This window comes from Bufo gargarizans, chromosome 5 (assembly GCF_014858855.1).
Source record: "Bufo gargarizans isolate SCDJY-AF-19 chromosome 5, ASM1485885v1, whole genome shotgun sequence".
NCBI lineage: Eukaryota > Metazoa > Chordata > Amphibia > Anura > Bufonidae > Bufo > Bufo gargarizans.
In genome coordinates, this window is record NC_058084.1 from 42,299,982 (window position 1) to 42,321,029 (window position 21,048).

General features: G+C 42.1%; 1 protein-coding gene across 1 annotated transcript in view; it reads left to right on the top strand.

Moving 5' to 3' along the window:
* The first annotated feature begins 4,488 nt into the window (after window positions 1-4,488).
* Window positions 4,489-21,048, top strand: part of CSMD3 (CUB and Sushi multiple domains 3) — a 1,090,172-nt gene continuing 1,073,612 nt past the window's right edge. The window contains exon 1 of the mRNA XM_044293228.1: window positions 4,489-4,559. Within this exon, the coding sequence (XP_044149163.1) occupies window positions 4,504-4,559 (56 nt within the window). The 5' untranslated portion in view covers window positions 4,489-4,503. The remainder of the gene's footprint in view (window positions 4,560-21,048) is intronic.

Consider the following 21,048-nt stretch of genomic DNA (forward strand, 5'->3'; position numbering starts at 1 on the left):
ATTGGTCGTCACAGGTGTTGAATTCCTCCAAGGTCCCAAACATTAGGGATTCACCGTACAGAAAAAGCCTTTTATGCCGCTGTATTTACATAAGACAGGGACCATTATTTGTTCTGTGTGGTGGCGGATATGTGTGGGCTGGCATGAGGAAATTCAATTAAATGTGGTCGTCACAGGTGTTGAATTTCTCCGAGAACAATGACTCATGATTTTTTTCTAAATGTGAGGTAGTCCACACTGTTGTGAGCTAGACGAGTGCGCTTATTGGTCACGATCCCCCATGCTGCGCTGAACGTCCTTTCGGACAGGACACTCAACGAGGGGCAAGCCAAGAATTCCATGGCAAATTGTGCCAGCTCTGGCCACAGGTCAAGCCTACACACCCAGTAGTCAAGGGATTCCTCGCTTCTCAGAGTTTCCACATCGGCCGTTAACCCGATGTAGTCGGACACCTGTCAGTCTAGGCATTCCCTGAGGCTGGATCCAGAGGGTAGCTGTCGATAGGTTGGCTGCAAGAATTATCTCATATCCGAAGTGACCAACACATCTTCAAAAAGCCCTCTTCTCGCATGCACTGTAGGATTGGTACTCGCAACTGTTTCTTTGTGGGTGGAAATTCCTCTGCCAGCACCTGCAACAGCAGAATGCAGCATCTCTCGAAGCAAGGCCTGGTAATGCTGCATTATGACAGCCCTCTGTGATGCTGGTAACATGTCCGCCATTTTGTGTTTGTACCAGGGGTCTAAGTACACTGCCACACAGTACTGGTTCTTGCCCTTTATGCAAACTACAAATTGGCGTGGTATTAAAAAGCAGGAAGTGTTCAACCCCATAAGCAGTGGTGCATCTATACAGGGGGGGCAGATCCTGCACTTGTGGCCCGCTGCTAATGGCAATCCCCAGCAAAAATGCATACAATGGAGGATGCCTGCAGCGGACCACAAGTACCACAATGGACATCCTACACAGGATAGCAAATGTGTGGATGTGATAAACAGTACAAATAATATAACAAAAACACAGACAGGTGCACTCTGCTGTCTTACTAACCCTCGTACTGGTGTAAAATTGAGAATTAGCCAACATATCCTGCTTGGAGCACATGTCTGAGCCCGAGCACTGCGCCGAGGTTTCTCAAGTAGCTCGGGACCTAACGCTAAACCTACCTGGGCTGTATGGGCAATACCAGGAGCCAGTGGGCGAATTACAGGAGCGCAAAGTTCCTATAGAAGAGCAGTATTTGTGGAAGCAGGTATATAGAACCCCTTAATGAGTATTTTCTGGAAGCAGGTATATCAAACCCTTAATCATTTTATTTTGGGGCAACAACAGGTATATCACCCCATTGCAATTAGTTGATCCAATAGCATTTGTCCCTCTATATAGCTGTGGTATCTCAGCAGAACTACACACAAATGCTGCACAATACAAATTCACTACATATAAATTATATTATAGGTATATCACACCACTGTCCAATTTTTTGAGAGCAACTGGTATATCACACCAGTCGAAATTAGTTGTTCCAGTAGTGTTTGTCCCTCTATATAGCTATGGTATCTCAGCAGAATCGTACACAAATGCTGCACAATGCAAATGCACTATATATAAATTATACTATAGGTATATCACACCCCTGCCTCAATTCGTTTTTTTGGGGGCAACTGGTATATCAAACCAGTTGAAATTAGTTGTTCCAGTAGCGTTTGTCCCTCTTTATAGCTGCAGTATCCCGCTTTATAGCTGAAGTATAGTGTACACTATACATAAATTATATTATAGGTATATCACACCCCTGCCTCAATAAATTAAATTTACATGGTACAACTGTTTGGGTTTTCTCTAACCAGGTTGGTATACTTGATCATTTACTTCTCCCATTTTCTCAGTAATCTCATATAGCCCTTTCCACTTATTCAGGAATAAGTCTGTTCTAAATAGTCCTTGACCATAGGCATGACAGCAGGCATTCTGTCTTTCATGAGAATAATATGTTCTATAATGGTGGCATGGTGGAATGGTGGCTCAGTGGTTAGCACTGGTGATTTTCTGCACTGGGGTCCAGAGTTTGAATCCGATCAGGCAAAATCTGCATGGAGTTTGTATGTTCTCCCTATGTTTGCGAGGGTTTCCTCCCACACTCCAAAAATATACAAATTGGCTTCCTATTAAATTCACCTTATTGGCACACAACTATCCCTGCACTTACCATACCATCAACAGCCCTTGTTTAAAAGTGCATTAACAATAAAGAAGGACTATATAGTGTGGCCATAACCTAAGTCAAAGTGTGTATACCTGATACCCTTACCCTATGGGCAAAGTGGGTATACCTGATTTATAGCAATTTGTACCACAAATGAATTTTTAACAAATCAAATTTCTGGGCAAACTTTGGTGAGGCTGCCAAATCAAATTTTTCAAAAGTTTGCTTATCTCTAGTGAGTGAAGTACAATTCTGATGTCTAGTGTCCAGTCAGCATTGTCATAAGTACAGTATATCCACATGCAAGCAAAACCCTTAGCAGGCTCCAACCTATATCATATTCACTAGCTGGCCATACAGAGACACCCATAGCATAGGCATCTCAGAGTAATATAAAATCATGATTTTTTTAAGAAAGCTGGTCATCTCATGCTCCATGTTTTGGAATATGTTAATGGCGAAGACAACATCTGTATATACTATACACACCAAATCTCATTCCTTAAAATTGCTTAACCATAAAATTATTAGATTCTTCATGGAACAAATATTCTTTGTGCTAAATTGGTGCTCTAATTCTTTAGCAAGCAACATGGCTGAATAAAAATAATAATAAGAAATTGTACTAAAATGAAGACATCGTGGACATCAAGGGGGTCTGTTTATCAAAGTAACTGTGAATCTGTGGCTAAAGCTTGCTCTAAACATATCAAAAGGCAATGCAATTGAGTTTCAATTTTAGTTGGAATAGCTTTTCTTGATAAAATAGATGATGTTTTGTTTCCCAGCTGGGTAATACTGATAAATTCCACCAATTCCAAAGTAATAACAATTTATATCTATATAATAGGACACATAAACAGAGCAAGGAGACAATCATAAAGCCTCTGCTTTAATTATTTCACTCTTAATGCTTAATAATTGTCTGTTACAGTCAAGGTCATTAAAAGGAAAATATAGCTTACTTTCCATAGATAGAAAAAATGGATTGTTAGCTCATGCCAGATAGTAACATGTATCCTTTTTTATATTCAGTTTTTATTTTCTGATTGTAGATTTTTTTTAAATTTTAGGTCGTGAACATGATTATGGGTGCGACCATCTTGCCTGAGCTCTTGTTAATTTAGGTAGCTTTAAAAAAATTGCTTTACGGCAACCCCATGGTCCGTAGACATAGACTGTAGTCAATGAGGAGGGTACCTCATTGACTTCTATGGGAGAGTTTTCTAGTCATGCTCTGTGACCTGTGCAGAGGTCATTATACAAGGACAGAATAGATAAGCTTTGACAATCACCTATTGTGAATGGAGGATCCTGTGTTATCTGTCATTCTAATTCTGCCTATAATGATATCACCTCTGTGTATAAATATAGTAACTGCAAGTAAAGTGATCTGTACAGACAAAGAAGTGGTGCCTATTAAAAGGTTTAGTGGCCAGTGGGAAAACTACAGGATTTTATGTTTTTTGTTTAAAAATAGATATTGACATAGAAAATCTAATATAAAAATAAAACTAATATCAAACAAAAGTAGAGTAAAAATGTTCTATGGGTTGTTAGGAGTGCTTTTCTTTATGTATTGCCTTGTATTCCTTAAGGTGGTTGGCCACTTTCTGGCTACTTGTGACCAATATGTGTATAAGATGACAATATGGCACTTACTAATATAACCGTTGTTGAAATTCGGCTCCGTTTTCTATATTTCATGGGGTATGCCCCCTTTTTTTTACCAAGTCTTTTATGCTATCCACACAGAAGGCCTGTCCATAAAATGGCTACTGATGGAAGGACATTTGACCAGGCAAATCACCTCCATGTGATGTCTCTTCTATTCAAAGACTTGTTCTAATTACAATAGAATAATTGTGGAATTACAATATCCATATCGTTAGTAAATACATTGAGGATAGTTAGTGGTAGAAAACATCTTGTGACACAAAAATGCAACTAATGGGGCATGCTGCAGTTTTTAAAAACTATAGCATGCCCTTGTAGTGATATTTATTAAGCAAAAGGAAGCAATATTTCTGGCATAAATTGCTCAAAAAATGGAGATTTTTTTATTATTTATGTCAGTTTTAAATATCTCTAACTACTACCAACTACTTGAAGATTTCTGGTTAATACATGCCTCTGTTTTTACAGCTGAAGATGCATGTGGAGGAACAGTACGAGGAACAAATGGAATTATCTCAAGCCCTGGATTTCCAAATGAATACCATAATAATGCAGACTGCACATGGACGATTGTCACAGAACCTGGCGACACCATATCCCTTGTTTTTACAGATTTTCAGATGGAGGAAAAATATGATTTCTTGGAAGTTGAAGGTTCTGAGCCACCAAAAATACGGTAAGATGCTTGTCTTTTTGAAATGTATGTTTAACCTTGTGTGACTAAGAGCTGTTATCCATTCATTTTGCGATTTTTGGCCCCTTTTCAATAACCAGAGCCTGCTTGCTTTTGCCAAACCAAACCCTACTCTATTGATCTACATTTGACTCAGTAGGTCCACAAGTAGTCTGGGTCTACCGTATATGTGATTGTATTATGGCAAAAGGATCTTTTCTTGGTTTTCTAAAAAGACTAGGCAGCCTTCAGCTATTATTCCATTATTATTTTGTTATCCCTAAGGACTCCTCACATTGTATTCTTGAATAATATAATATTTTTTATTAGCTATTTCCTCAGAGGAAGCAGCAGATCCTCTTAGACTACAATTTGGAAGTTTTGTGTTTTGTTTTGTGTCAGTGAGCTTTAAAATTAGGTGGAAGTGACACTTCTAGTGACCTATGACTTTATAGTTATTTTTTTAGGTGGATGCAGGCATATTTTTTCAAATGAAATGATTTTGAAATTTGCTATTTATATCATTCTCTATTAAATGAAATTGTTTAAAAGTACAGTGACTCTGTACAGATGATCCATTTAAGAACTTTCAGTAAATTAATTATTTTTGGCACCATTTCTTAATCTTTTTTGTCAAAATTGCACTTTTAAAAAATATGTTTTGATACTTTATACTTAAATCTTTTTATGATACTATTCTTTTTTTTTTTTCTTTTAATGAGAAGAAGGGAAGCTGTCATCCTGCACACAGCTGTGCCTTGTGGGAACATTTTGTAACAGCCAAGTGAGGGTTTATATGGGCGTATTTTTTGAAGGGAAAAGAGAAATGATGATATATTGTTCAAATATATAATTTGAACAAATGCCAGTTATATTATGTGTATTATTCTGTATGATGAATGTCATAGCAAGAACATAATATATATATATATATATATATATATATATATTATTATTTATTTATTTGTATCATGGATGATGTATTGGATTTTTTAAGGATCTTTCAAACTCAACTCTATGTCTATTTATATCACTGTGGACAAAGACTGCCTACATTTGACATTGACATTAATGGGGGTGGTCCAACAAAAAATATACTACATTTTTTTAAACCAGCACCTGTATCTGTATATTTGTATAATTGCATACAATTAAACATTTAATATCAACACTTAGGGGAACATTTATTAACACCTGTGTTTTAGAAGCCGGTCTTAATAAACCCCTGCACTGGTGCTGGAGTCTAAATGTAAGATAGCATCCTTTCTGTCTTACATTTAGATCATTTTCTACGCCTAAACCAGGTGTAGGAAATGATGAATGAGACAGGCCTAATGGCCTGTCCCCTTCCCAGCCCACACTATGTCCTCTTTTTTAGACCTGGAGTAAGCGGGGAAGATGTCAACATGGCATGCAACAGAATCAGTGCCAGATATACACCACAAAAGTCGCATATATCTGTTCAGAAATGACCCTTAGTTATTCAATAAACTGTATCTGTTTGGCGCAACCTACTATTTGCTCTGTTTCTCATTTCTCTGTCCATCTATTACTTTGATCCTTCAACTGCCACCAATCCTATCTGCTGTTAGAAGCTGTGGCAGTTACAGGGAGAGAACTACAGCAGAAAGGACACCCCCCTGAGAAAGGACATGTGCCCTGAGCTGCTAGTTTGAAATATGTCTAACAGAGCAATTGGAACAATGAATGGAGGGACCTATGGATAGTTTTGTGTCATGTACGTACTTTATAATGTCTGATTTTCAGGGTACCCTGGTGGTCATATGCAACACCCATAACTCCTGCAATTTGAGGGAAATTGCTGCTGATGTCTAACCCACATTTCACAAAATCAAAATTCCCTTATTTACCTTTTTTCTCATGCAAAACTAAACACATTGGCCACATTATGTTTCTACATGTGCTGGAAGCAGCCCATTAATTGTCTCCATACACATTTGTATATTGTTGGCAGAACCAGCTGATAATGACTGGCTCAGTAGACAATCTATTGTGTGTGGGAAGCTCCTGACTCTCCCCCAACAGATGATATCAAGGGAGAGAATGACTGGACAAAATTAATATTTTCCCCTAACTTTTTGGATCCCTTTGGCCTAACGGAAAGTTGATATATATGGGACAATCAGGAGATACAGCTGTCAGCCAGATCATTTGGCCAAGAGCTATTGCGTGTGTATGACTGTAACATAGTAACGTAGTTTGTAAGGCTGAAAAAGGACATACATCCAACCAATTCAGCCTGCTATCCTGCAAGTTTATCCAGAGAAAGGCTAAAAAAAAATGTAGAGGTAGAAGCCACTTTTCCTCATTTTAGGGGGAAAAATTTCCTTCCTTAACACAGTGCCCCATCTCCTTAAAATGGGACCTCCACAGCAGCCCACCCGCTTATCTGGCCCTTCATAGCTGCATGCCCCTTTAACAGTGAGCACCCCACCCCCTTGACAGTGACCTCCACAGGGGCCTGCCTCCTTAACAGTGACCTCTACAGCACCCGCCCCTTAACACTGACCATAGGTTATAGTCCACTTAACTGTGACCTCCACCATTCTTAGCCCCCTTAACAGAGACCTCCACAGCGACTGCCCCTTTAACAGTGACTGCAACAGTACCCCACTCCCTTAAAACTGACCTCCACTCTACCCTGCTCCCTTAACAGTGACCTCACAGTACCTGCCCCATTAACAGTGACCTCCACATCGGCCTGCCCCATAACAATAATATCCACAGCGCCCTCCCCTTTAACAGTGACCTCCACAGTACCCCGTCTCCATAACAGTGATTTCCACAATATCCCGCCCCTTAACAGAGACCTCCACAGTTCCCGCCCTTTTAACAGTGGCATCCACAGCATCCTGCACCCTTAACAGTGACCTTCACTGTGGCCCACCCCTTTAACAGTAAACTCCACAGCAGCCACCCCTTTATTAGTGACCTCCACAATACCCCGTCTCCTTAACAATTATTTCCACAACACTCCACCCACTAAACAGTGGAATCTACAGCAATCTGCCCCTTAACACTGACCTCTATAGCGGACAGTCCCCTTAACTATGACCTCCACAGCAGCCTGCCCCTAGGGTGGCCAGAGGTCCGGTTTTAGGGTGGACAGTCCGGCTTTTAGACTCCCTGTCTACCATGTGGCGCAGTTCAGTCAGACAGCAGCACTGTGCTGTCTCAGCATGAGCCTCAGGGAGAAAATCACTCTTCCTCCCACCCCAGCAGTTTACAGAAGTTGATTTTTACCTTGATTTTTTCAATTCCCGTTGGCTATAGAGTGGGAGGGGTGTGGCCAAACTAGATCAGGGGCGTGGCATAGCAGGACCAGGGGCAGAGTTTTCAAGTTTGTCGTTTGAGGGTGGCCTGACTGGCCGCCCTACCTGCCCCTGAGCGGTGACCTCCACTGCACTCCGCTCCCTTAACAGTGTCATCCACAGGACCCTGCACCTTTTACCTGTTCCGGACATAGGGCATACCAGTACGCCCTGATTTCCCGATAGTTAAGGACACAGGGCGTACTGGTATGTCCTATGTATTTCCGTTCACTGCCGTTCACTGCATTTCCGGGTTATTCGGGTCTCTGGGGACCCAATAACCCGAAACAGGATGGTGATCACCATCCTTAGATCCTGAGAGATGGTGACATCACCTCTCAGGATCGCTATCATTGGTCGGCTGGGCGGGCGGTTCATTCAAATTATTGCAGCGCTCCTCTCCTCCTCCTTTTCAGTCCGGAGCCCGAGGAGAGAGGAGCGCTGCATCGTGTCTCAGAGCCAGCACCCCCCATCTGTTCAGAGCCCAGGATCCAGCACCCCATCTGTGCCCCATCACCCCCAGGTATTTAGGGAAAGGCTAGGGACAAGTTAGATTAGGCAGGGATATTTAGGGAAAGTTAGTTGAAGAAAAAAAAAAGAAACAGTTTTGGTTGCATCACCCTAAATTGGGTGTCTGGGGTCCACAGCACAGCTGTGTGACCCTAGACCCCCAGGGGTGCTGCAGCTTACCCCCCCCCCAACTGGGGTTCAGGCAGTTTTTTTGTTTTTATTATGTGCGTACACTGACTGTGGCCGGAACTTATAGCATCCGTCCGGCCACTGTTAGCTCATCGCACACCCCACTGCTGATCAACTTCGGACGGTTGATCAGCGATTTTGATTTTATTTTTTATTTTTTCACATTATTTCCCCTTTTTTTAGTTAGTCTTTTTTTTTTATAATGCCATTTTTCAAAACCCAGGGCATGGTACAAAAAAGTTGCGGTCTACTTGGCACAGGTTGCCTTGTACAACTCTTTTGTGCTGTCCCAAAGCGCTGGCAACACAGGGACATTCCTTAAGTTCTATGAGGCAGTTCTTAAGGCCCTGATCTTTTCTGACCGGGAAAGAGAAGGCCGGAGTACCTCGGGAACTGTAGGCGCCCGGATCGTCCCTACAGCCCCCATACTGGAAAGAAGGGACAGACCCAAAAAAAAGTGCAGAGTGTGTCACAGGAGGGTGATACGGAAGGACACCACTACTCAATGTGACACGTGCCCCGATCATCCGAGCCTCTGCATTATTGGTTGCTTCAGGGAGTACCACACTTCCATGGAGTACTTAATTTATATCCCAATTTAGCCACTGACAATCGGATAAAAAAACTGGTTCTTAGACTTGAGACACTAAAACAAAAAAACAAAAATTTCTAAAATATTATTTTGTAAAACTAAAATAAATAAAAAAGTTGACATATTAGGTATCGCCGCGTCCGTAATAATCTGCTCTATAAAAATAACCCCCCTAACCCCTCAGATGAACACGGTCAAAAAAATAAAATAAAAACAGTGCAAAAAAAAGGCTTTTTTGTCACCTCACATCACAAAATTTGTAATAGCAAGCGATCAAAAAGTCATATGCTCCTCAAAATACTAAAAAAATAAAATAAATGACTCTTAGACTATGGAGATACAATTATTTTTTTTGTTTATAAAAAGATAATATAGTGTAAAACATAAAAAAAAGTAGACATGTTAGGTATCTTCGCGTCCGTAAGAATCTGCTCTATAAAAATACCCCCCAACCCCTCAGATGAACACAGTAAACAAAAAAAATGGTGCAAAAAAAGGTATTTTTTGTCACCTTACATCACAAAAATTGTAATAGCAAGCAATTAAAAAGTCATATGCCTCCCAAAATAGTGCCAATAAAACCGTCCTCTCATTCCGCAAAAAATAATCGGCTAAAAACTAAGAAAAAAATCACTTTTAGACTATGGAGATACTAAAATGTTTTATTTTTGTTTATAAAAAGATAATATAGTGTAAAACATAAATAAATTGACATATTAGGTATCGCCGCGTTCGTAAGAATCTGCTCTATCAAAATACCCCCCTAATCCCTCAGATGAACACGGTAAACAAAAACTTAAAAAAAGGTGCCAAAAAAGCAATTTTGGGGCAAATTTTCCATTTAAATCAGTTTTTTTTTCCAATAACAAAGTAAGGGTTAACAGCCAAACAAAACTTTAAATTTATTACCCTCATACTGCAGTTTACATAAACACCTCATATGTGGTCGTAAACTGTTGTATGACCAAACGTAAGGGCGCAGAAGGAAAGGTGTGCCGCATGGTTTCTGGAAGGCAGATTTTGATGGCCTTTTTTTTGGGCACCATGTCCCATTTGAAGCCCCCCTGATGCACCCCTAGAGTAAAAACTCCATAAAAGCGACCCCATTTAAAAAAAACTACCCCTCAAGGTATCCAAAACTGACTTTACAAACATTGTTAACCCTTTAGGTGTTCCACAAGAGTTATTGGCAAATGGAGAGGAAATTTCAGAATTTCTATTTCTGGTAACCTTGCCTCACAAAAATGCAATATAGATAAACCAAAAATCATATGTACCCTAAAAATAGTCCCAACAAAACTGCCACCTTATCCCGTAGTTTCCAAAATGGGGTCAATTTTATGGAGTTTCTACTCTAGGCGTGCATCAGGGGGCTTCAAATGGGACATAGTGTAAATAAACCAGTCCAGCAAAATCTGCCTTCCAAAAACCACACGGTGCACCTTTCCCTCTACGCCCTACTGTGTGCCCGTACAGTAGTTTACGGCCATATATGGGGTGTTTCTGCAAACTAAAGAAATGGGGTAATAAATATAGCATTTTGTTTGGCTGTTAACCCTTGCTTTGTTAATGGAAAAAAATGGATTAAAATAGAAAATTTGCCCAAAAATCTAAATTCTGAAATGTTATCTCCTTTCGCCATTAACTCTTGTAGAAAACCTAAAGGGTTAACGACATTTATAAAATCAGTTTTGAATACCTTGAGGGGTGGTTTCTATTATATAAGCCTCACAAAGTGACTTCAGACCTGAACTGGTCCCTAAAAACTGGGTTTTTGAAAATTTCAGAAATATTTCAAGATTTGCTTCTAAACTTCTAAGCCTTGTTACATCCCCAAAAAATAAAATATCATTCCCACAATGATCCAAACATGAAGTAGACATATGGGAAATGTAAAGTAATTACTATTTTTGGAGGCATTACTATGTATTATAGAAGTAGAGAAATTTAAAGTTGGAAATTTGCAATTTTTTACAAATTTTGGTAAATTTGGTATTTTTTTTATAAATAAAAATATTTTTGTTTTACTTCATTTTACCAGTATCATGAAGTACAATATGTGACAAAAAAACAATCTCAGAATGGCCTGGATAAGTCAAAGCATTTTAAAGTTATCACCTCTGGTCCTGGTCCTTAAGGTGAAATAAGGCTGTGTCCTTAAGGATCAGTCTTACAGCAGACTTACAGCATCAGACTTACAGCAGTAAATAAAAATGTCTCGGTTTTTATGGAAACCTGGTTAATACTGTGTTTATGTGGAGACTAAGGGTCTCCAAGCTTCTAATAGCTGATAAGGGTCATGTGACCAGGCTTCTATTGGCTAATGCATTTTTTTGGGAATATCTCAGGAACGGTACATGCTACAGAGCTGAGACCCAGTCTAAAACCTTCCCAGACACCTGATGTACCTATGTGCCAAATTTTGTAATTGTAAATGTGACGGTGCAGATTCCTTTAGTGGACATGCATATATACACACATACACACACATACATACACTCAGATTTATATATATATATATATATATATATATATATATATATACAGTTCTAAGAAAAAGTATGTGAACCCTTTGGAATGATATGGATTTCTGCACAAATTGGTCATAAAATGTGATCTGATCTTCATCTACGTCACAACAATAGACAATCATAGTCTGCTCATAATAATAACACACAAACAAAGAATTAAATGTTACCATGTTTTTATTAAACACACCATGTAAACATTCACAGTGCAGGTGGAAAAAGTATGTGGACCCCTAGACTAATGACATTTCCAAGAGCTAATTGGAGTGAGGTGTCAGCCAACTGGAGTCCAATCAATGAGATGAGATTGGAGGTGTTGGTTACAGCTGCCCTGCTCTATAAAAACACACACCAGTTCTGGGTTTGCTTTTCACAAGAAGCATTGTCTGATGTAAATGATATATATACAGTTGCAAGAAAAAGTATGTGAACCCTTTGGAATGATAAGGATTTCTGCACAAATTGGTCATAAAATGTGATCTGATCTTCATCTAAGTCACAACGATAGACAATCACAGTCTGCTTAAACTAATAATACACAAACAATTAAATGTTACCATGTTTTTATTGAACACACCATGTAAACATTCACAGTGCAGGTAGAAAAAGTATGTGAACCCTTGGATTTAATAACTGGTTGAACCTCCTTTGGCAGCAATAACTTTAACCAAACGTTTCCTGAAGTTGCAGATCAGACGTGCACAACTGTTAGGAGTAATTCTTGACCATTCCTCTTTACAGAACTATTTCAGTTCAGCAATATACTTGGGATGTCTGGTGTGAATCACTTTCTTGAAATCATGCCACAGCATCTCAATCGTGTTGAGGTCAGGACTCTGACTGGGCCACTTCAGAAGGGGTATTTTCTTCTGTTTAAGCCATTCTGTTGTTCATTTACTTCTATGCTTTGGGACGTTGTCCTGTTGCAACATCCATCTTCTGTTGAGCTTCAGCTGGTGGACAGATGGCCTTAAGTTCTCCTGCAAAATGTTTTGATAAACTTGGGAATTCATTTTTCCTTCAATGATAGCAATTCGTCCAGGCCCTGAGGCAGCAAAGCAGCCCCAAACCATGATGCCCCCACCACCATACTACACAGTTGGGATGAGGTTTTGATGTTGGTGTGCTGTGCCTCTTTTTCTCCACACATAGTCTTGTGTGTTTCTTCCAAACAACTCAACTTTGGTTTCATCTGTCCACAGAATATTTTGCGAGTACTGCTATGGAACATCTAGGTGCTCTTGTGCAAACTGTAAACATGCAGCAATGTTTTTTTTGGACAGCAGTGGCTACCTCTGTGGTATCCTGCCATGAAATCCATTCTTGTTTAGTGTTTTATGTATCGTAGATTCACTAACAGGGATGTTAGCATATGCCAGAGATTTTTGTAAGTGTTTAGCTGACACTCTAGGATTCTTCTTCACCTCATTGAGCAGTCTGTGCTGTGCTCTTGCAGTCATCTTTACAAGACTGCCGCTCCCAGGGAGAATAGCAGCAGTGCTGAACTTTCTCCATTTATAGACAATTTGTCTTACCGTGGACTGATGAACAGCAAGGCTTTTGGATATACTTTTATAACCCTTTCCAGCTTAATGCAAGTCCACAATTCTGAATCGTACGTCTTCTGAGAGCTCTTTTGTGCGAGGCATCATTTACATCAGACAATGCTTCTTGTGAAAAGCAAACCCAGAACTGGTGTGTGTTTTTATAGGGCAGGGCAGCTGTAACCGACACCTCCAATCTCATCTCATTGATTGGACTCCAGTTGGCTGACACCTCACTCCAATTAGCTCTTGGAAATGTCATTAGTCTAGGGGTCCACATACTTTTTCCACCTGCACTGTGAATGTTTACATGGTGTGTTCAATAAAAACATGGTAACATTTAATTCTTTGTTTGTGTGTTATTATTATGAGCAGACTATGATTGTCTATTGTTGTGACGTAGATGAAGATTAGATCACATTTTATGACCAATTTGTGCAGAAATCAATATCAATCCAAAGGATTCACATACTTTTTCTTGAAACTATATATATATATATATATATATATATATATATATATATATTCAACGAATGAAGAGGCAGCACTTCCAGCTTTTGGTGATAGGGTAATGACCCCAAACTTTATTCCCAGCAACGTTTCGGCCTTCTCAATGAGGCCTTTGTCAAGCTACAACAGTGCTTGTATATATACTTACAAGATTTGGCCTCTTAAATGGAAGCTAGCTAGTTTTTGAGGGTGCCAAAAGGCTACTGTGCGTACCAACATTATTATTTTTTTTTTTTAACAATGTTCCACTAGAAAGGGGGAGGGGGAAAAGCAATTTAACAATTAATCAATTTATATTTATGTCTGTAGGGAATATAGTAGCGCTATAAAAGTGCTACTTTTTATAAAATAAATAAATGTATCATATTATTTCATATACATTGTATTCTTTTTGCCTTTGTTTTTTATTCAGTTTTAAGTTGGAAAAATTACCAGGTATCTGTCTTCTGAGAGATTTTATATAAAAGAAAATATAACATAAAGTAAAAGGTTTAAGGATAACATTCAGAACACTTGGAGGTGACCTTATTTACAATTTCTGCAACATATTGAGGTCAAGTACAACTGTGTTGTCCTAGAATCATATAATCTACTGCTTACTTTTGAAGCTATATCAAGCATGTTTTGAAGCTATATCCAGCAGGTTAGTTCCAAATAGATATAATTTAGGTGCCATAATATTTCGAGGGTAGCACTGTGTACAGAGATATCTGAAGGAGATATACAAATGTGTAAAAAGTGATGATCAAGCATGCTTGGCCGAACACCTGTTCGGCTCGAGCATCTCGATGCTCAGCACATGGTGGTACTCACTGTAATGTTGGCTACTGGCATTACAGTGATTGGCTGGCCAGAACACGTCATCAGGTGCTATAAAGTACCCGATGATACGTTTTCGGCTCAGTCTTAGACAGGGAGAGCTGAGCATATTAAGGGAAAGACCGTGTAGGGAGTGTTATTGGAAGATTTTTATTACAAAAACTTTTCAATGACCCAAAAGTACTTTTAAGGACTATTGTGTTTGATAGTGTCTATTAGGCCGCTGTGGACAATTAAATTATCCGTGCCACATCTCCTGTGTAAAGTGTGCACATCCTAAAATATCAGTGACATCCAGTTTACTTTTTCCGTAGACGGTGTCCGTTGTGGACAGTGAAATTATCCGCGACACATCTCGTATGTAAAGTGTGCGCATCCCTAAAATATCTGTGACATCCAGTGTACTTTTTACGTAGATGGTCTCTACTGCGGACAGTGAGATTAGCTGCGCCACATCTCCAGTGTAAAGTTTGCGCATCCAAAAAATATCTGTGACATCCAGTGTATTATTTCAATAGACGTTGTCCACTACGGACAGTAAAATTACCAGTGCCACTTCTCCAGTGTAAAGTGTGCGCCTAAAAATTTTATCTGTGACATACAGTGTTGTTTTTACGTAGACGCTTTGGACAGTGACATTACCGGTGGTACCTCTCCTGTATAACGTTTCCTCATCCCAAATACCTGTGACATTCCCTACAATTTTTTATTAGTCGCTGGTGACAGCATTTACATTATCTGCAGGATATCTCCTGTGTGATGTTTCCACATCCCAAACACCTTTTAATTTTTTTTTGCACAGACACTTCAAAATCCTATGCTACTGTACGTGTGACATACTTTCAATCACATATAACATTTAATATGAAGAAGGTGAGCAGTAAGGGACAGGGAAGTGGCCATGATACTGATGGTGCACGCAGAGGCCATGGCCCTGGGCGCGGTGAAACTGTGCCTGCTGCCAGAGCATAAGAAAACAGTCATCCACGATACCTAGCTTCATGTTCCAGTTTGCAGGGCGGCGCAGGACACCACTATTGAAGTCAGACCAGTGCGACCAAGTGGTCGGTTGGATTGTAGCAGATAATGCTTCTAGTCAGTTAAGCACCAGCCTGTCTTCCACCAAGTCCAGTCTTGATACACTTTCCTCCCACCATGGCGAGTCTGGCCAAACAAGTGATCCCACATTCGGATATTCCGAGGACCTCTTTTCCTCAACATTCCTTGATTTGGCCCTCTTGCCAAGCACGCTTGAAGAGGGACAGCTCTTGTGCCCTGATTCCCAAACTCTTGATCATCCACAGTCACAAGAAGATAACGGTGGGGAACGGCAATTACTGTTTAATGAAGTGGATGACGATAAGACACAGTTGCCAATGACTCAACAGCAATTACTGCCTCAAGAGGTTGAGGAAGAGTATGAGACACAGTTGTCAATCACTGAGGTTGTGGTTAGGTCAACAAGTCAAGAGCATGGGCAGAGTGAGGAAGTGGGGGAGGAGGTGGTGGACGATGAAGTCACTGACTCAACCTGGGAATGTTGAAAGCCGAGCGAGGACAGCAATACAGAGGGAGAGGGATCTGCAGCACTGCAACAGGCTGGAAGAAACAGTGGGGTGGCAAAAGGGAGAAGGTGGGCCACACCAAACAGGTCCGCAACTGTTCCTCAGAGTACCCCCTTGCGGAAATCTCTCTTGCCAAGGGGTAGGTGTTCCGCAGTCTGGCGCTATTTTGAGGAAAGTGCAGACAACAAAAGAATTGTAATTTGCAACCTGTGTCATACAAAAATAAGCAGGGGTGTGAACACTAGCAACCTCACCACCACCGACATGATCCGCCACATGGCAACAAAGCACCCTAATAGGTGGGCCGAACGCCTGAGTCCACAATCTGTTTCTGCGGGTCACACCACTGCCTCCTCTTCCCCGGTGTTACGTGCTGGCCAATACCCTGTCCAAGACGCTCACTCCCTGCAGCTAGACCTTTGCAAGCACCATCAGCGACCACATTCACTTCTGTGTCCCAGCGCAGTGTCCAAATGTCATTACTCCAGGCATTTGAACGCAAGCGCAAATACCCAGCCACCCACCAACAGGCCATGGCACTAAATATGCAGCTTTCCAAATTACTGGCCCTGAAAATGTTGCCATTTAGGCTTGTGGACACTGAGGCCTTCCGCAGCCTGATGTGGGCGGCCGTCCCGCATTACAGAGTCCCCAGCCGCCATTATTTTTCAAGGTGTGCCATGCCTGCCTTACACCAACATGTGGTGTCCCGTAACATCACACAGGCCCTGACCAACGCCGTTATTGAGAAGGTCCACTTAACCACGTACACATGGACATGTGCATTCAGCCAGGGACGCTACATTTTCTTCACGGCACACTGGGTGAATGTTGTGGAGGCTGGGGGCAAGTTGGTCCCTGGGATGGCACAGGTGCTACCGACGCCAAGGATTGCGGGCCCTACGTTGATCAGGGTTTCAGCCAGCATCTACTTTAGTGGTTTCAAACCCTACTTCTCCTCCTCCGCCTCCTCCTCCACTTCCACCTCCGAATTATCCACGTGCAGCACCAATCAGTCATCAATCGGTAGCTGGAAGCAGTGTAGCACTGCAGTGGGGAAGCGGCAACAGGCCGTGCTTCAGCTGATATGCTTAGGGGACAAACAGCACACCGCCGTAGAGCTGTGGCAGGCGATAAGAGACCAGACTGAGCTGTGGCTCTCGCCATTCAAACTAGAACCAGGCATGGTTGTGTCTGATAATGGCCGTAACTTGGTGGCAGCTTTAGAGCACGGCAAGCTCAGACACATCCTTTGCCTAGTCCACGTCTTAAACTTAGTGGTTCAGTGTTTTTTGAAAACCTACCCCAATTTGCCTGAGCTACTGGTGAAGGTGAGCTGTGTGTGTGCACATTTCTGAAAGTCATCGACAGCTTCAGCCAGTCTGTTAGTGCTGCAGCTGTGCTTGAATTTGCCAGCTGTGCGACGTGAGAACACGCTGGAACTCTATGTTCCACATGTTGGCAAGGCTTTGTGAGCAGCAGAGGGCAGTATTGTAATACCACCTACAACATGGTCATCGCCTTTCCAGTCAGCTTCCGCTATTCACAAGCGAGGAGTGGGCATGGATGTCTGACCTCTGTGAAGTTTTAAGAAACTTTGAGGAATCAACACAGATGATGACCGATGATAACGCTATTATCAGCGTAACCATCCCACTTCTGTGTCTACTCAAACGCTTGCTGCTCACAATTAAGAACAATGCTTTGCATGTGGAAGAGGTGGAAATGCGGAAAGAGATTACACAGGGTGATAGCCAGACCACCCTCAGTTCATCTTTTCAGCGCAAATTGGACGATAAAGAGGAGGAGGAGGAGCAGGAGACGGTTGTCTCCAACACATAAGGTAGTACCCATGGAAGTTTAATTCCATCTGTTCAGCCTGGGTGGGCAGAAGAGGAGGACGAGGATGAGGAGATTGAGAGTGATCCTCCTGAAGACGATAGCGAAGTCTTGCCTGTTGGTACTCTGGCACACATAGCTGACTTCATGTTAGGCTGCCTTTCCAGCGACCCTTGCGTTATACGCATTTTGGCCAACACCTTACTGTTTGTTCACCCTTCTCGACCCCCGCTACAAAGAGAACTTCTCATGTCTCATTCCTCTGGTGGAGAGGACGAGCAAAACGGTGCAATACCAGAAGATCCTTGTTGAAAAATTGCTACAAAAATTTCCATCTGACAATGCTGGCAGCAGAGTCCGTAGTTCCTTGGCCAACCGAGGAGGGGAGACAAGGGGAACACATAGCAGTTCCAACAGAGGCAGGGCAATACTCTCCAAAGCCTGGAACAGTTTCATGACACCCCACCATCACCCTTACCCTGATGCGCGGCCTAGTGTCACAATAAGGAAACTTTTTGGAAGAAGGCGAAGGAGTACATAGCATACTGTGTTAGCATCCTCAATGATCCCTCAGTGCCTTACAACTACTGGGTTTCCAAGCTGGACATGTGGCATGAACTGGCGCTCTATGCCTTGGAGGTGCTGGCTTGACCTGCCACCAACATTTTGTCTGAGCGGGTATTTAGTGCTGCTGGTGGCATTATAACAGATAAGCGTATCTGCCTGTCAACTGAAAATGCTGACAGGTTGACTCTTTTAAAAATGAACAAGGCCTACATTGACCATGACTTCTCTACTCCACCAGAGGAAAATGGCTAAAATAAAGGCACTTTAAATGTGGATTTTATGGTGCATTGAATACACTGTATTCCCATGCATCCTTTCTACCACAAACAAGGGTATTTGGTTGAATCTTCTTTTTCTTATCCTCCTCCTCATCTTCCGTCTTTTCAACATGCTTATTTGCCGCATATAGTGCCCTTGCATATATGCCCTTCGCATATAATGTTTTACAGGGTCAGCTCGGCTACAGTACCTCGCAAATAATTTTTTAGATGGTCAGCTCACCAACAGGCCCTCACCTACAATGTTTTATAGGATTAGCTCAGCTGCAGGCCCTCGCATATAATTTTTTAGAGGGGCAGCTCCCCAGCATAACCTCACCTACAATGTTTTACAGGGTCAGCTCAGCTGCAGGCCCTCGCATATAATTTTTTAGTGGGTCAGCTCACCAGCAGGTCCTCACCTACAATGTTTTATAGGGTCAGCTCACTAGCAGGCCTCTGCATATAATTTTTTTAGAGGGTCAGCACACCTACAATGTTTTACAGGGTCAGCTCACGAGCAGGCCCTCACATATATTGTATTACAGGGTAAGCTCACCAGCAGGCCCTCGCATATAATGTTTTACAGGGTTAGCTCACCAGCAGGCCCTCGCATATAATGTTTTACAGGGTCAGCTCACCAGCAGGCCTACACCTAAAATCTTTTACAGGGTGAGCTCACCAGCAGGGCTTTGCATATAATGTTTTACAGTGTCTGCTCACCTGCAGGCCCTCGCATATAGTTTTTTAGAGGGTCAGCTCATCAGCAGGCCCTCACCTACAATCTTTTACAGGGTCAGATCACCAGCAGGCCCTCACCTACAATCTTTTACAGGGTCAGCTCACCTACAGGCCCTCACCAAATTATACCTTATAGGTAATTTGTGCGCATGCTGCCTTGCTTGGAAGTGGTAGCCATAGCTGTTTCTCAGGCTCCCCGTTACCCATGGTCACCGTGGTTTGCACTGAAAATAACATGGAAAGTTGATAGGGCAGACATCCGAATGGATCGTTGCCATCATGGGGACGTGCGATCGGGCCCAGGTTATCTAGAGTCACCAAAGCGGCAGCAGGCCCTTGCTCATAATGTTTTAGATGGTCAGATTAGCAGGCTCTTGCTCAAAATGTTTTTGTGGGGGGGGCGGAGCCTGCGGCCGAGCTGAATGGCTGTGTGAAGCAGGAGCTCCGTTTGAAAAGTGCCCTTACAGCTTGGATTTCTGCCTGAATAGGTCCGGAATGGTGAAAATCGGAGGCCCTAAAGCGGGGGAACCTGTCGCTCCTCCGAAAACATCCACCTCAAGCGGCGATATGGATAAATTTATTAAAAAGGCTGCTGCCACTTACGCTAGCAGGGAGGCCAAGATGGCGCCGGCGTCTCCACATGCTGCAAGCCGAAAACAGGGAGAACCTTCTCTTGGAGCTCAGGGAGGTGAGGATGAATCTGACTCTCTCCCGATATCCCGCTCTTACCTCAGAGACACTCTGACCACCTCCCTAGCGATGGCGTTAGAGCCTATAAGTGCTGACATAGGCACGATTAAACAGGATGTCCGTCACATTGGTCGCAGGGTTGAGGCCCTAGAAGACACACAAACCGTCCTGTTAGATCACCAAGCGGCAGTTACACAAAAATTACAAGCAGTCCAGCTACACATGAATTCGCTATATAACGCGATAGAAGACCAGGAAAATAGAGGTCGCCGCAATAACCTCCGCTTTAGAGGGATACCAGAAACGATCGCCCAGGGAGACATCCCCAATACTATAGTACAAATCTGTCTTAACATACTGGGTCCCGATTCAGTACATGAGGTTCTTTTAGAGAGAGCTCACAGAGCCTTGAAGCCCAAACCGGCACCTACAGAACCTCCCAGAGATGTCATTGTTAAATTTCTGAGCTACCCAGTGAAAGAAGCGGTGATGACAAAAGCCAGAGTCATGCAGTCAGTGAAGTGGGATGACCATGACGTCCTAGTATTCCAAGACCTGGCACAATCTACGCTCAGGAAAAGAAGAGCTCTCAAACCGCTAACAGATTGGCTCAGGAGAAACAACACCATGTATAGATGGAACTTTCCCTTTGGCCTTTCGTTTGTCTATGAGGGACGCAGGATGACCATCTCCTCATATCTGGACTTAGACCCAGTGTATGACCACCTGAATATTGCCCCTTTGGATATACAGGACTGGGATCCAGTACAGGAACTTTGTGACCTACCTTCTCTCCCCCCTGCTGATTC